The sequence below is a fragment of the Aedes aegypti genome, chromosome 2 (genome assembly GCF_002204515.2).
Source record: "Aedes aegypti strain LVP_AGWG chromosome 2, AaegL5.0 Primary Assembly, whole genome shotgun sequence".
Taxonomy (NCBI): domain Eukaryota; kingdom Metazoa; phylum Arthropoda; class Insecta; order Diptera; family Culicidae; genus Aedes; species Aedes aegypti.
Window position 1 is genome coordinate 331,288,142 of NC_035108.1, and position 12,787 is coordinate 331,300,928.

The following is a 12,787-nucleotide window of genomic DNA, read 5'->3' on the forward strand; positions in this document are numbered from 1 at the left end:
ACTCCTTTTCCGAGTGGGGAGATTCTGAGAGGGGACAAATTCTTGGAATGAGAACCCTACAATAAAAAAAATGTTCATATTAATGATATCAATGATGATAAAAAACAAAATTGGCCTACAATTGAGATTTCTCTTCTCGTAAACGAATCGTTGAGTCTTTAATAAGCACACAGAGAAGGAAAAGTTTAAACTGAATTGAATAACTTTTTGGTTCAGAAATTTTATACCATATACCAGTTTATCCTTTTACTTCTGGAAGAGAGCCTGTATCTCAGCTTATTATTCTGCGAACAAATCCATAGTAATTAACTGAGAGCTTTATTCGCCTTACAATTTCAACTCATCCTTGTCATTACGCCTCACAACGGTACACACGATGTGTGTGAGGCTCACGCTACCCACATCAAATTTTATTTGTGGGAGGTTTTGGCCCATCTGGTATTTATGTGTTGTCATCAATATGGTTATAGTGGAATTGTTTCATAGTTTATCTCCTTTTGTCCCTCCAAATAGGGTACTACAATTTAAACCATCGCGACAACAATTTGTATCTTTCTTTAATGCCTTGTTTCGATGAGAGAGAGAGATGAATTCTTGTAACATGCACAGTAAAAAAATATAAATGTTAACATTCATGTAATGTATTGGCAATGATGTCAACAAATGAAGATGTATTGCTAAATAAACATAAACAGATGGCCTATAAAGGACTATGTACAGAATATTAGCTTCGAACACGGGCTGATACAGAGGATTCCAAACAATCTCTGATTAAAAATCCATTCGGCAGCTGGCACATATTAACCCGTATGCACTTAGCAAAGAGACAATAATCTAAAACCTGCTATTTCAGCAAATTTGGACGGATTTTTCTGTTCCAATGAAAAAGTGCAGCACTAATCTTCAACCTACAATGATTCTGCGCCAATTTTGATTTCAACCTATTGAGCGTGAACGAAAGTTATTTTTTTAACGAAATTCTCCAATTTACAACTGAATTCTTACAAAGTCCTGAAAAAAATCTTAGAGTTCTCAGAGGTTCATCTTCTTCTTCTTCTTGGTATTACGTCCTCACTGGGACAGAGCCTGCTTCTCAGCGTAGTGTTCTTATGAGCACTTCCACAGTTGTTAACTGAGAGCTTTCTTTGCCAAAGTTGCCATTTTCGCATTCGTATCTCGTGTGGCAGGTACGAGTCTCAGAGGTTCATGATTATAACAGAAAATCCTGAACAAGCCTTTCACATGATGAGCAGAACATTCAAATAATCTATATCTGAGAAAAATTCTCACAGAACCCTGAACAACATTTCCGATAATTTCATGAGTTGAAAGAAATTAAATGTATTTTCCCTAGTGTGAATATATTCTTCACTGGCTGACAACAGTTTGTTGTTGTGTGTTTATCGAGAATGTTAGATTTAGTGAAGATTACTTAGCAATAGCATTCCTGAAATCCAACTACATGAAAGAGAAGTGTTGGGGATTCCATAACAGTTGCAATCATCTTCCAAATACTCACACGAGTATCAATCTTAAAAGCTATTGAGAAAGCAGTGCCTAAAAATTCATAACGAATACTGTGCTTGTTCCCAAGCGCATTTAATTAACCCATATCCGCCCAGCGTACTAAACATAGGACAGAATCCTCAAACGCCCAGCGTCCTATAAATATGACAGTGCTTGTAGTGTCATTATCTAGGTAATGAAGAGGTTTAGGGTAAAGCTGTGTTTTGCAAAATTGATCACAGGACTGCTAACTTCCACTTTGTGAATGTTTTAATTCAAAACCCGAGCAAAGTCCAACATCAACAAAATAGCAAGGTGAAAACATATTTTGATTTCAGCATCAAGTTGATATCATAATTTGATATTAATTTGTCATTGAAATATTCGATAACATATTTTGTTTTCGTTCTGTTATAATTTTAAATTTTGGTTATGTTTTCATTTAATATAATTATAAATTTATTCGTATAGTTATAGTGTTTATACATGTAACACTAAAAGAATATAAAAATGAAGTATTTATTTTGTCGCAGACTCGTATCAATATCAATCGAAAATATGTATAAATAAATATGTAATTTGCCCTCCATGATAGCAGATACAATTTTCAATTCTTTCAATTCGCTGTAACTGTCCAGTGAAGATACAAAGTAGGTTAATATTTTGTTTTCGTTTATACAGTCAACTCTCCCTTACTCGTTACAGTTACAGAACACTATGAAAATCAACTTTTACTATGGTTCTCTAACTCGTTATAGCGATACAGAATATCGAGTAAGGTAGAGTAAACTGTATCTCACTCCAGTGATGAGATACAATATTGTTGAGATGAGATACAAAGTTGAACAACTAATTAAGTCCTATTCGCCTGAATCCTTATTAGTTCGGGAAATACTTTCAAGCTTGGGCTAATTTTTTTTAGGCGCATATCTCAGTCCATTGATGATATACAAAGTTGGTGTCTCCGAAAAAGTTGATCAACTAAATGAGATCTATTCACCTGAAACCTCGTTAGTTAGCATAACACGCCAAAGATAGCGCTACTGGGCAATCATTTAATTTGCTTATATCTCAATGCAGTGATGAGACACAAAATTGGTGTCATCTACAAAGATGAACAACTTATTGAGACCCACTCGCCTGAAGCATTATTAGTTCGGAAAGCACTCCCGAGATGGCGCTTGTGGTCGAACATTTCATTTGCTTATATCTCAGTCTAGTGATGAGATAGGAAGTCGGTGTTTTCAACAAAGTTGGCCAACTATATGAGACCTGTTTGTTTAAAAACTCATTAGTTCAGAATGTTCTTGCGAGATGGCACTAGTTGTCAAATATATCATTATTTTATTTGATTATATACCAATGCAGTGATGAGATACAAAATTGGTGTGGATTTTTTTTTCATAATTTCCCCCATTATTTGTCCATCTTTACCACGCGTAATAAATTAATTAATCTAATGGGTGTGTTGCCGATACTGGCAGCGCTGCTCTAAGTTTCCTAACGACGCCTCTGGTTGCGAGTCTTCCCATTTGTTAGTGAGTGACAATCGAACGTATCCGCGGTTTTCGCAGGCACAACAGTTAATTCAACTAGCTGTCAGCAGTCAGGTGTTTGCAGTTGACGGTTACAAAGTATCCTAAAAAGGTCAGAATCAGTGTTTACATGTCGCTACAAAACGTGTTAAAAGGTTTATTTACATTAATTTACACTAAGTATGGTTATCACCAATTAATCCTGAAGAGTCGGAGAAATAGTTCCAGCTGAGTTTTGTGAGTAGTTATATCTATTAGGTCATTTATTAATAAAATTGAATTCAAGCTTCAAGAAATAAGTGCTACCAAATCCCGTGAGTTTTCTCTGGAGAGGCCATCGAAAAAATCCAACAGGGCGAACATAGCATTCGTTTATATATCCAGTGATTAGATACAAAGTTGATCAGCTTATCGGGACCAATTCGCCAAAAAAACTTGTTAGGTCAGGAATGACAATTCATTCACATGTATCTCAAATCAGTGATTAGATATAAATTTGATGTCTTCGACAAAGTTGATCAATTCAATGAGACGTATCCGACGAATAGCTTATTAGTTAGAAAATTACTCCCAACAAAGCGCTAGAGAAAAATATCTTAGTCACTTATATCTACATCTAAGTTTGCTTGAACAACCAAAATAACTGTAGGAAAAGTCATTTGTAATTGAATAAACAAATACGATTACGTTTTGAGCGGAATATTGTTGTACAATGGATGTAGTCGAATTCAAAATTCGATTCTTGATACATTGCCAATAATACGTCAGCCATCATTAATTATTTGTTTGCTGCGCTCACGTGTCTGAAACAGACATGAAAATTTGAATAAGTGAGTTCTTTCAGTGATGATACTCGTGAGGAGTGTCGGAAGAACGACGGTCAGCATCAACTTTTTTTGAGAATCGCTTAAGGCGACCTCCATATCTGAGAAATCAACTATACCATTTAAGATTTCTGTATCGTTTCCTAAATTATTAAATTATTAAATAAGTCCTAAATTGTACAATAAACCCGCACGAAAGTTGGGTTTCTTGTCGGGCAACCATTACTCGAAAGACGGTCCTTTTTGTGGATGGCGCTTAAGCCGTCTGTTTTTGAGCCAGGAAACGGAACATGAGACGGAGAACCTTTAGTTGCATTTTACAATGAGCAGACAATTGAATTAGTCTATAGATCCATATTGACGTGGGAATATCATAACATTGAGTGGACATTTGTGAGGCATTTTCAAACTCTAAATAAACTTTAACAGTAGTTATACCGTAATGCTAGCTTTATGGACACCGTTTGTATCCATAATTTACAGCTTGGGCAGCATGGTTATTTGGGATGCATCATGCATCATGAAAAAATGGCTTAGGTGCGCTCAAAGGAAACTTTGCCAAGGGCACCGTAAGGTCACGCTACGACTCTGCTTCTAACTAACAAAGATACCGTTTTAATTCATATTACGGACACTTAAGGCCTCAGTGAAGTATAACTCATTAGAAAATATATAAAAAAAAATCATTCTGTACGATTCCGCCGGGTTATAGAACTTTAAAAACAATTAACTTTCGAATGGTGGGTGAAGATTTTGAATCCGCTACATGAATTATTTTAAATAAATAGAAATGTGCGGACTTTCTATGATTCATATTCCGGACGCTTCTTCACCTTTGTTTCATATTCCGGACACTTTGATTCGAATTACGGACAGCTCATGAAAATCATAAATAGATAAGTCCAATCATTAATTGAAATTGGCAAACCACTGAAGAGGCGTGTAAGGCAGTTGAGCATTATAAATTCTCATAGACAGTGTTTGGCATGAAGGTTTGATTGTAAAATTAAAAAACTTTAATTTTCCAACATACATTGTTAAAATAATTCAAAGTTATCTGTCAAATCGTACACTTCAGGTTAATTATCAGAACTCCAAATCTGAAAGACTTCATGTAAGAGCTGGTGTTCCTCAAGGCAGCATTTTGGGACCAATATTATACAATATTTTCACATCTGACTTACCTGAGTTACCTCAGGGATGTCAAAAATCTGTGTTTGCGGATGACACAGGCCTCTCCGCCAAAGGACGAAGCATGCGTGTCATCTGTAGTCGATTGCAAAAAAGTTTGGATATTTTTTCTTCATACTTGCAAAAATGGAAGATTTCTCCTAATGCTTCCAAAATTCAACTAATAATATTCCCACATTAACCAAAAGCTCTTTATTTGAAACCTTCAAGTAGACATGTTGTCACAATGAGAGGGGTTCCAATAAATTGGTCAGATGAAGTTAAGTATCTAGGGCTCATGCTAGATAAGAATTTAACTTTCAAAAATCACATTGAGGACATTCAAGATAAATGTAATAAATATGTAAAATGTCTCTATCCCCTTATTAATAGAAAATCAAAACTTTGTCTTAAGAACAAGCTTTTGGTATTCAAACAAATTTTCAGGCCAGCCATGTTGTATGCTGTACCAATATGGACTAGCTGTTGTAATACCAGGAAAAAAGCTCTGCAGAGCATTCAAAATAAAATTTTGAAAATGATTCTGAGACTTCCTCCCTGGTATAGTACCAATGAGTTACATAGAATATCCAATGTTGAAACATTGGAAAAAATGTCAAATAAAATAATAAATAATTTCAGGCAAAAATCGTTACAATCTTCTATTGCCACGTTTCATGCTTTATATATTTAGGTTAAGTTAGGTTAAGTATATTTAAAGCGTTTTTTTTTTCTCTTATAAGCAGGTGAAATCAACTCACCTGTAAAAAATCTGAACTGCTACAGCAAGTGAAATGTAATATGTTGTTAACAAAATGTTAATAAAATCTTAAATTTGTTTTACCAAATTAGGATGATAGTGTTGTCTAATAACACAGAACACCTAGACATAAGACATGAATGTAATGTTTGGAATGATACTAATAGAGAAATTCGAAAAAAAAAATCTTATAGATTTCTATGGATAATGTTGACTAAAACGAGCCTCAAAAATGAGAACTTTTGAACGGCAAAAATTGAAACATTTCGTGTGAAATGTTTCCCATACAAAGAAGAGTGTCTGAAATTAAAAGCTGTCCGTAATATGAATCAAAATGGTATCTAAATTGCAGAGTTTACTTGAAACGTTCATTTAGAGCTGTAATATTATCTGAAAACTTTCTTACAAATGCTTGAAACTCTCATGCAATAAAAATCGACACTAGATTTAATTTTGAGCTACAATAAATACCCTTTCCATTCTCTTCACTTTCAGTACAAACAGAAGCATGCCATCCTCGTGGAAACGGCCCTGCTGAAGGAGATGCCCGATACATTATCGTCTCCATTTCCGGATCTGTTCTACATCCAAGCTAAACTGGCTAACGTCAAGGTAAGACGAACAAGGATTATATTGCATCTGCTTCCGGTGCCCGATGTGAACTCTTTCGGAAACAATACCCGCTTTCTCGACCCCCTTCAAGGAATGTGACATCGAAAGTTGAAAAGCTATGTGATTCTGAACAGCTGTCTTTGAACCTGTACACATAGAGCAAGGTGGGGCAAAAGTTCGAATGGGTATGTTTTCTTATATAGAGCAAATTTCAGATTTGAATTCAGTGTATGTTTCTATGCAAACATCATTCCATGATTGGGTTGAATGTATTTATGTCCAGTCATCCCCAAGTTGGATGAAATTTTGTAAAAAGTGTTAAAAATTAAAAAAAACAAATCTTACAAAATTTTGTTAAATAACATTTTAGCTTAAAGATTCAAAATCCATAGTTGGTTTATATTGCTTATCACTTGTAGTAGGAAATAGTGTTATTTTTTCATTTACGCTCGAATCCTTGCCCCATCTTACTCTACATAGTCAGTTGGCGACAAGGTGAGACCTAATCCACAAGGGAAGCTTTGCATTCCATTATCGTACCGACAATTTTGGGTTTCGTATACTTATCCGGTTTCGACCATCAAAATCGGACGTGATCCCAAGACGACGATATCCGCAATGACCGTAGGACGGATGTCTTGGTTGAAAGCGTTTGATTCCTTGCCGGTTTCCGGCAAGGACAGAACGCCCACAGGCAGACGACATCGACCCGACTTTCCGACACGGACTGTTGGACGACCACCCGATGACACCGCATATGTATTATCTATATGGGAATGTTGTGCGTGCTTGTTCCTCAATGTCCGATCGGTACGTTTCTTGCATGCAGATGAGCTTATCATCAGCCTCCGGATCGATTAAATTTTCATCAATTCGAAAATTGCCAGGCACGCCTACCGACCCCTTGGGTACAATTTATGGGTGCTTTTGTAGGGAGAAATGAAGCATTGGAAAACATACAGTCAGATCTCCTATAACGTCACCCACTTTCCTCACACCGCAATTCCTAAGCTCTTTTCAATCGGACGAAGATCATTTGTGACTTAGGTATAATAAGAGCTTATTACCTATTATATTTCACTGGAATAAATTGAATGACAGCTGAGAAATTACGGTGGGCGTAAAGTGGAGGGCAGCATCTAATAGGAGATCTGACTGTAATAGATACTGTTTGTTTAACCAACGCATTAAAAGGGGTTTTTACACTATTTTATTCATCTAGAAGAGCACGACCAGTAGAAGAGTCTTCCAATTAGGGGAACTAGAGGTAATATGCCCATAGGGGGCAAAACGCGCCACCCTCGATTTGGACGAACGATGTGTTTTAGAATACTATTTTTCACCCTAGATCATAGAAAATTGATAAAAATGCTTCTATTAATATATTTTTATGTGTTTTTCTCAAGAAAATCGTTAAAAACGTTTTTCGCTGTTTTCGTTGCCATTTTGTGCGATTCTCAAGGTAATTGATTAGGTCGATAAATAACCAAATTTTTAAAGCTATAGCTGAGAGCCAACTTGTACACTGTCGTAGTTTGTATTACATGCAAAAAATATGTTAAATTTGTCCTAAAAAGCTCATCGAAGGACCTAAACTTCAATCAACACTGGGGACAAAACGCCCACCCCTATTTCATAACACCAAAACAGCCATTTGAATTCAAATTCTACCAAACGTAATGCCACATTAAAGTTACGCACAAAGTGGAACTTTACAAATGTACATTTTTCGCATCAATATGTTACTATTATTGAACAATAGAGCGCTGCATATGACGAGCCTAACCTCACTTATTTGACAGCTGCTGGTCCTGTTGTTTACGTTTCGGACTTTTTCCATCATTTTTTCATCTTCGCATTTCTATCACCAGCATGCTGATGGTGACGATTTTTTTTGGTGCTATGTTTGACCGTATGTGATGCTGCTTGACGAACCAATTTGACAGTTTGTGAAACCGATTTGAAGGTTGGCGAATCGGTCGGCCAAAATCGAACGGGTTTGATTTTGCTCAAACCACCAGTGGGCAAAGCCAAATGTTTGACGAACAGATCGTACCGTCTATGAAGATGTTGTACGAACATCTACGTCAGCATGTCAAATTGAAGCTTCGACGTCCCATGAACTGCCGATGCAGATGGGTGGCAAGTAATAATGCGTCAAATGTGCGCTCTAGAGTTGTTTTTATATATACCACTGGCGTTTTCCCACAATCTTTAATATATTTGTTAAGCAAACACACAAGCAGTTCTACTGTTGATTTCATCAATAGTTCGATACAGAATTCCTCCAAGGATTGTACCAGGAATTCCTACAAGGAATCCAACAGGAATTTTACCAAGAATTCATCCAGTTGGATTGGTTTTAAAGTCCTTCCAGGGATTCATCAGAGATTCCAACAGGAACTCCATCAAAATTTCCTCCAGGAGGACTACTAAGGATTCAATCATGAGTCCTACCAAAAGATTAAATCAGGAGTTCCATTCAGGGTTTCCATTAGGAGTTTCTCTAGGTATTCCATCGGATGTTCATCTAGGGATTCCATCGGACCATCGGTAGTTTCTCTAGGGATTCCACCATGAGTTCTTCTGGGGATTTCTTCAGATGTTCTTCTAGGGATTCCATCAGGATTTCCTTCAGGGATTTCAACAGGAACAGCAATTCTATTAGAATTCCTTCAGAGATTCAACCTGTAATTCCTACAGGAATTCTATAAGGAGTTCCTCTAGGGATTCCATCAGGAGTTCTTCTAACGATTTCATAAGGAGTTCCTCCAATGATTCCATCAGGAGTTCCTTCACGAATATCTTTAGGAATTCCTCCAAGAATTCCATCTGGAATCCCTCCAGGGATTCCATCAGCAGTTTCTATAGGGATTCTATCAGGAGTATCTTTAGGGCTTGTATCAGAGTCTTTCTGGCGAATTCATCAGGAGTCCCTCCAGGGATTCCATCAGGAGTTCTTCTAACGATTTCATAAGGAGTTCCTCCAATGATTCCATCAGGAGTTCCTTCACGAATATCTTTAGGAATTCCTCCAAGAATTCCATCTGGAATCCCTCCAGGGATTCCATCAGCAGTTTATATAGGGATTCTATCAGGAGTATCTTTAGGGCTTGTATCAGAGTCTTTCTGGCGATTTCATCAGGAGTCCCTCCAGGGATTCCATCAAGAATTCCTTCAGAGATTCCACCTGGAATTTTTCCAGAGATTCTATCAGAAGTTCCACCAAATGTTATATCAGGAGTTCTTTGGGAAATTGCATTAGGATTTCTTCTAGGGATAGTTTCTCTAGCGATTCTATTAGAAGTTCTATCGGGAATCTTATCAGAAATTCCTCCAGGAATTTCATCAGGAGTTTCTACCCAGACAACCAGAAATCGCATGAAAGTTCACGTTACAACTCGTTTATTCATACTAATTACATCAAACTCGCTAAACACCGTGGATAAACTCGTCAGATTGATGAGTTTCCTAGCATAAAACTCTTCTTTCTGAGTTCATTTGTACATTTTGTTTCGTCCCGTGCACACGTACATAGTAAGTCGGACCAATCCGTAGCAGCTGTCAAATCATCATTTGTTATCATAAGTTAAGTCGCATAATATTGCAGGTTAGTTCGGTAGAATATTTATACACTCGTATTGCATGTTATTATTTATCACATAATATATGCACGCATATCGCCTCCACTTTTGTACGTAGAAGGCCGTTTCGCAACATCTTATAAGTGAAATTTTGCACATATAGAGCCTCCAGGTGATTTCGTTATATGTACATTTTGGTTGTCTGGGTATAGAGATTAATTCAGTAGTTCCTCTAGAGATTATATCAGAAGTTCCTCCAATGATTCCATCTCGAGTTCCTTCGAGAATATCTCTAGAAATTCCTTCAAGGATTCCATCAGAAGTTCCTCCAGGAATTTTATCAGAAGTGACTCTGATAACTGTTCTAAGGAATTCATCCACGGATTCCATCTGGAGTTCCTTCAATAATATCTTTAGGAATTCCTCCAAGGATTCCATCAGGAGTTTCTCCAGGAATTCCATCAGGATTTCCTATAGGGATTCAATCAGGAGTACCTCTGAGAGTTCTTCTGAGGACGTCATCAGGAGTTCCTCCAGGGATTCCATCGAAAGTTCCTTCATAGATTCCACCTGGACTTCCTCCAGAGATTCCATCAGGAGTTCCTCCAGAGATTATATCTGGTGTTCTTCAAGAAAATTCATCAGGATTTCTTCAAGGGATACCATAAGGAGTTCCTCTAGGGATTCTATCAGGAGTTCCATCAGGATTTTTATCAGAAATTTCATCAGGAGTTCCTATGTAGATTCCTTCAGGAGTTTCTCTAGCGATTACATCAGCAGTTTCTCTAGAGATTTCACCTGGAACTACTCCAGGGATTACATCAGAAGTACCGTAATCCGGGGTAACATTGATCACTTTTTGGGATATTTCTTAAATTTTTCATTTGAAAATGCAAATGTAGCAGGTTTTATATTTTTAAAACAAGTACTGGCACCCACCGCTCGTGACCATATACTGCATTTTGATTTACAAAAGATTTAAGTATGTTTGAATAAATGTTTTAAGTGATTTTTTGATTTAGCTGATATGGGGTAACATTGATCACCCATGTAAACAACGTTCGGTAATATTGAAAATGTCGTTGCTTACTTAAATCATGGCCCCTGAAGCCGAATATGAAGACCAAACTTTTACAAGTCATTTACTTTTTGAGTTATTTCAAAAATAAAATCACTTTGAACCGTGAAAAACGCCTAAAGGTAGGCAATTTCCTAAGGAAATTCTGAATTCCCAATAGTAGTTCGTTAATGATTCTTAATTGAATAAAATTATGAAAGATTTGACAACGGAATCGTTTTCGGCGATGCCATTTCTAGTAACAATCACATTTTCCTTGCTCATACCATTTGCAGAACTTGTGTGAGACATGAATCTTTGGTAGTGTAATCCGTAAAGATAAAAATCATTGATTCAAAATGTTGATAAATTTACGCATGAATGAAATGCAATTTTCACAAAAACCTCAATTTTTATTAGCTTATGAATGTAAGAAAGAGAGGCATCATTCATGCTTTGAAAATATTTCATCAATAAATGATGATTTTAACTTTTTACGAGAAGGATCATACCGATCAATGTTACCCCGCTGATCAATGTTACCCCAGATTACGGTACTGTTGCCGCGCCACAATTCTACTGGCAACCCTCTCGACACAGACATCTCTGCTTCATGAGTGCGTCAGTCTATTGCTACTTCAACATTGCTATTGTCCTATTGCTACTGTCAACACAGTGACTAGACATAATCACAAAATCTACAACCCTACTTAGAGAGTGAGAATACGAGTTTGATTAAATTATATTATTAGCTTTGGTGAATTTGTTAACCATTATCTTATAGACAAGTAGGTACCCACTATATATCCTGAATTATCCATTATACTAAAATACGGAATTTCATTAGACAACCTAATCAGACGACTCAATATAGGTGAGCAGCGACGAATAGTTGAGCATCGAAAGTCGCAAGTATGTACTCATGAATTCTTAGTTTACATATCTAATTAGTCGATTTATAGTACCAGAGTTCGTGAGAATTAGGCACAGTTGATGCGTGGATACCTTAGTTTAGAGAAGAACACTGAATTGTATGTATGACTTTTGCTTCTTATTTGACACTTATAACAAAAATTGTGTATTTCAGCTTTGAAGCACTACTGTTCAATAAACGCTATCAAAAATCAGTAGTTTCTCTGGTCCAGTATCAACAAACTTCAAAGAATTCATCTCCATTATGAGTGATCTTAATCGGACGCCAGAGCCAATGCTGTCCGGCTGTGTTGCCTGTAACCGGCCTCATACGGAAGACAACTTCGTTTGTTGTGATAAATGCGATGGTTGGTGGCATTTCTCCTGCGCCGGCGTTACGGCTTCCGTAGAGATGCGCGATTGGATTTGTTCGAGATGTCTTTCGGCCGAACGCCATCCGACTGGTAGTATAGCACCGTCTGCGAAATCAATATCCTCAAGTCAGAGACTTCGAACTCAACAGCATTTGGCATATCTAGCAGAGCAACAAGACTTGGAGAGAAAGCAAATGTTAAGAGAACATGAGCTACAAAAGAAGCACCTTGAACAAAAACATCAGTTGCTTACGGTACACGAAGAAGGTGACGATCAGAGTGTGCGTAGCCGTCGTAGCATCTTTAGTGTATCGGCACGGAGCAACCGAACTATGGATTGGGTACGACAGCATAAAAATGTGGCAGCCGAAAAAGAAGAACAGGGTGCGATAGGCGGAACAAAAAACAACATAAGTGCTGGACCTGCCACTAGAACTCAGCAGGCTCAAGAGC

At 37.1% G+C, this 12,787-nt stretch overlaps 1 protein-coding gene across 2 annotated transcripts in view; it reads left to right on the top strand.

The window, feature by feature from the left end:
* Positions 1-12,787, top strand: part of LOC5574679 (fukutin-related protein) — a 46,006-nt gene that overhangs the window by 13,589 nt on the left and 19,630 nt on the right. For both annotated transcript variants that reach the window (XM_021845947.1, XM_021845948.1), the window contains one exon: positions 6,291-6,407. In XM_021845947.1, the coding sequence (XP_021701639.1) occupies positions 6,291-6,407 (117 nt within the window). The remainder of the gene's footprint in view (positions 1-6,290; positions 6,408-12,787) is intronic.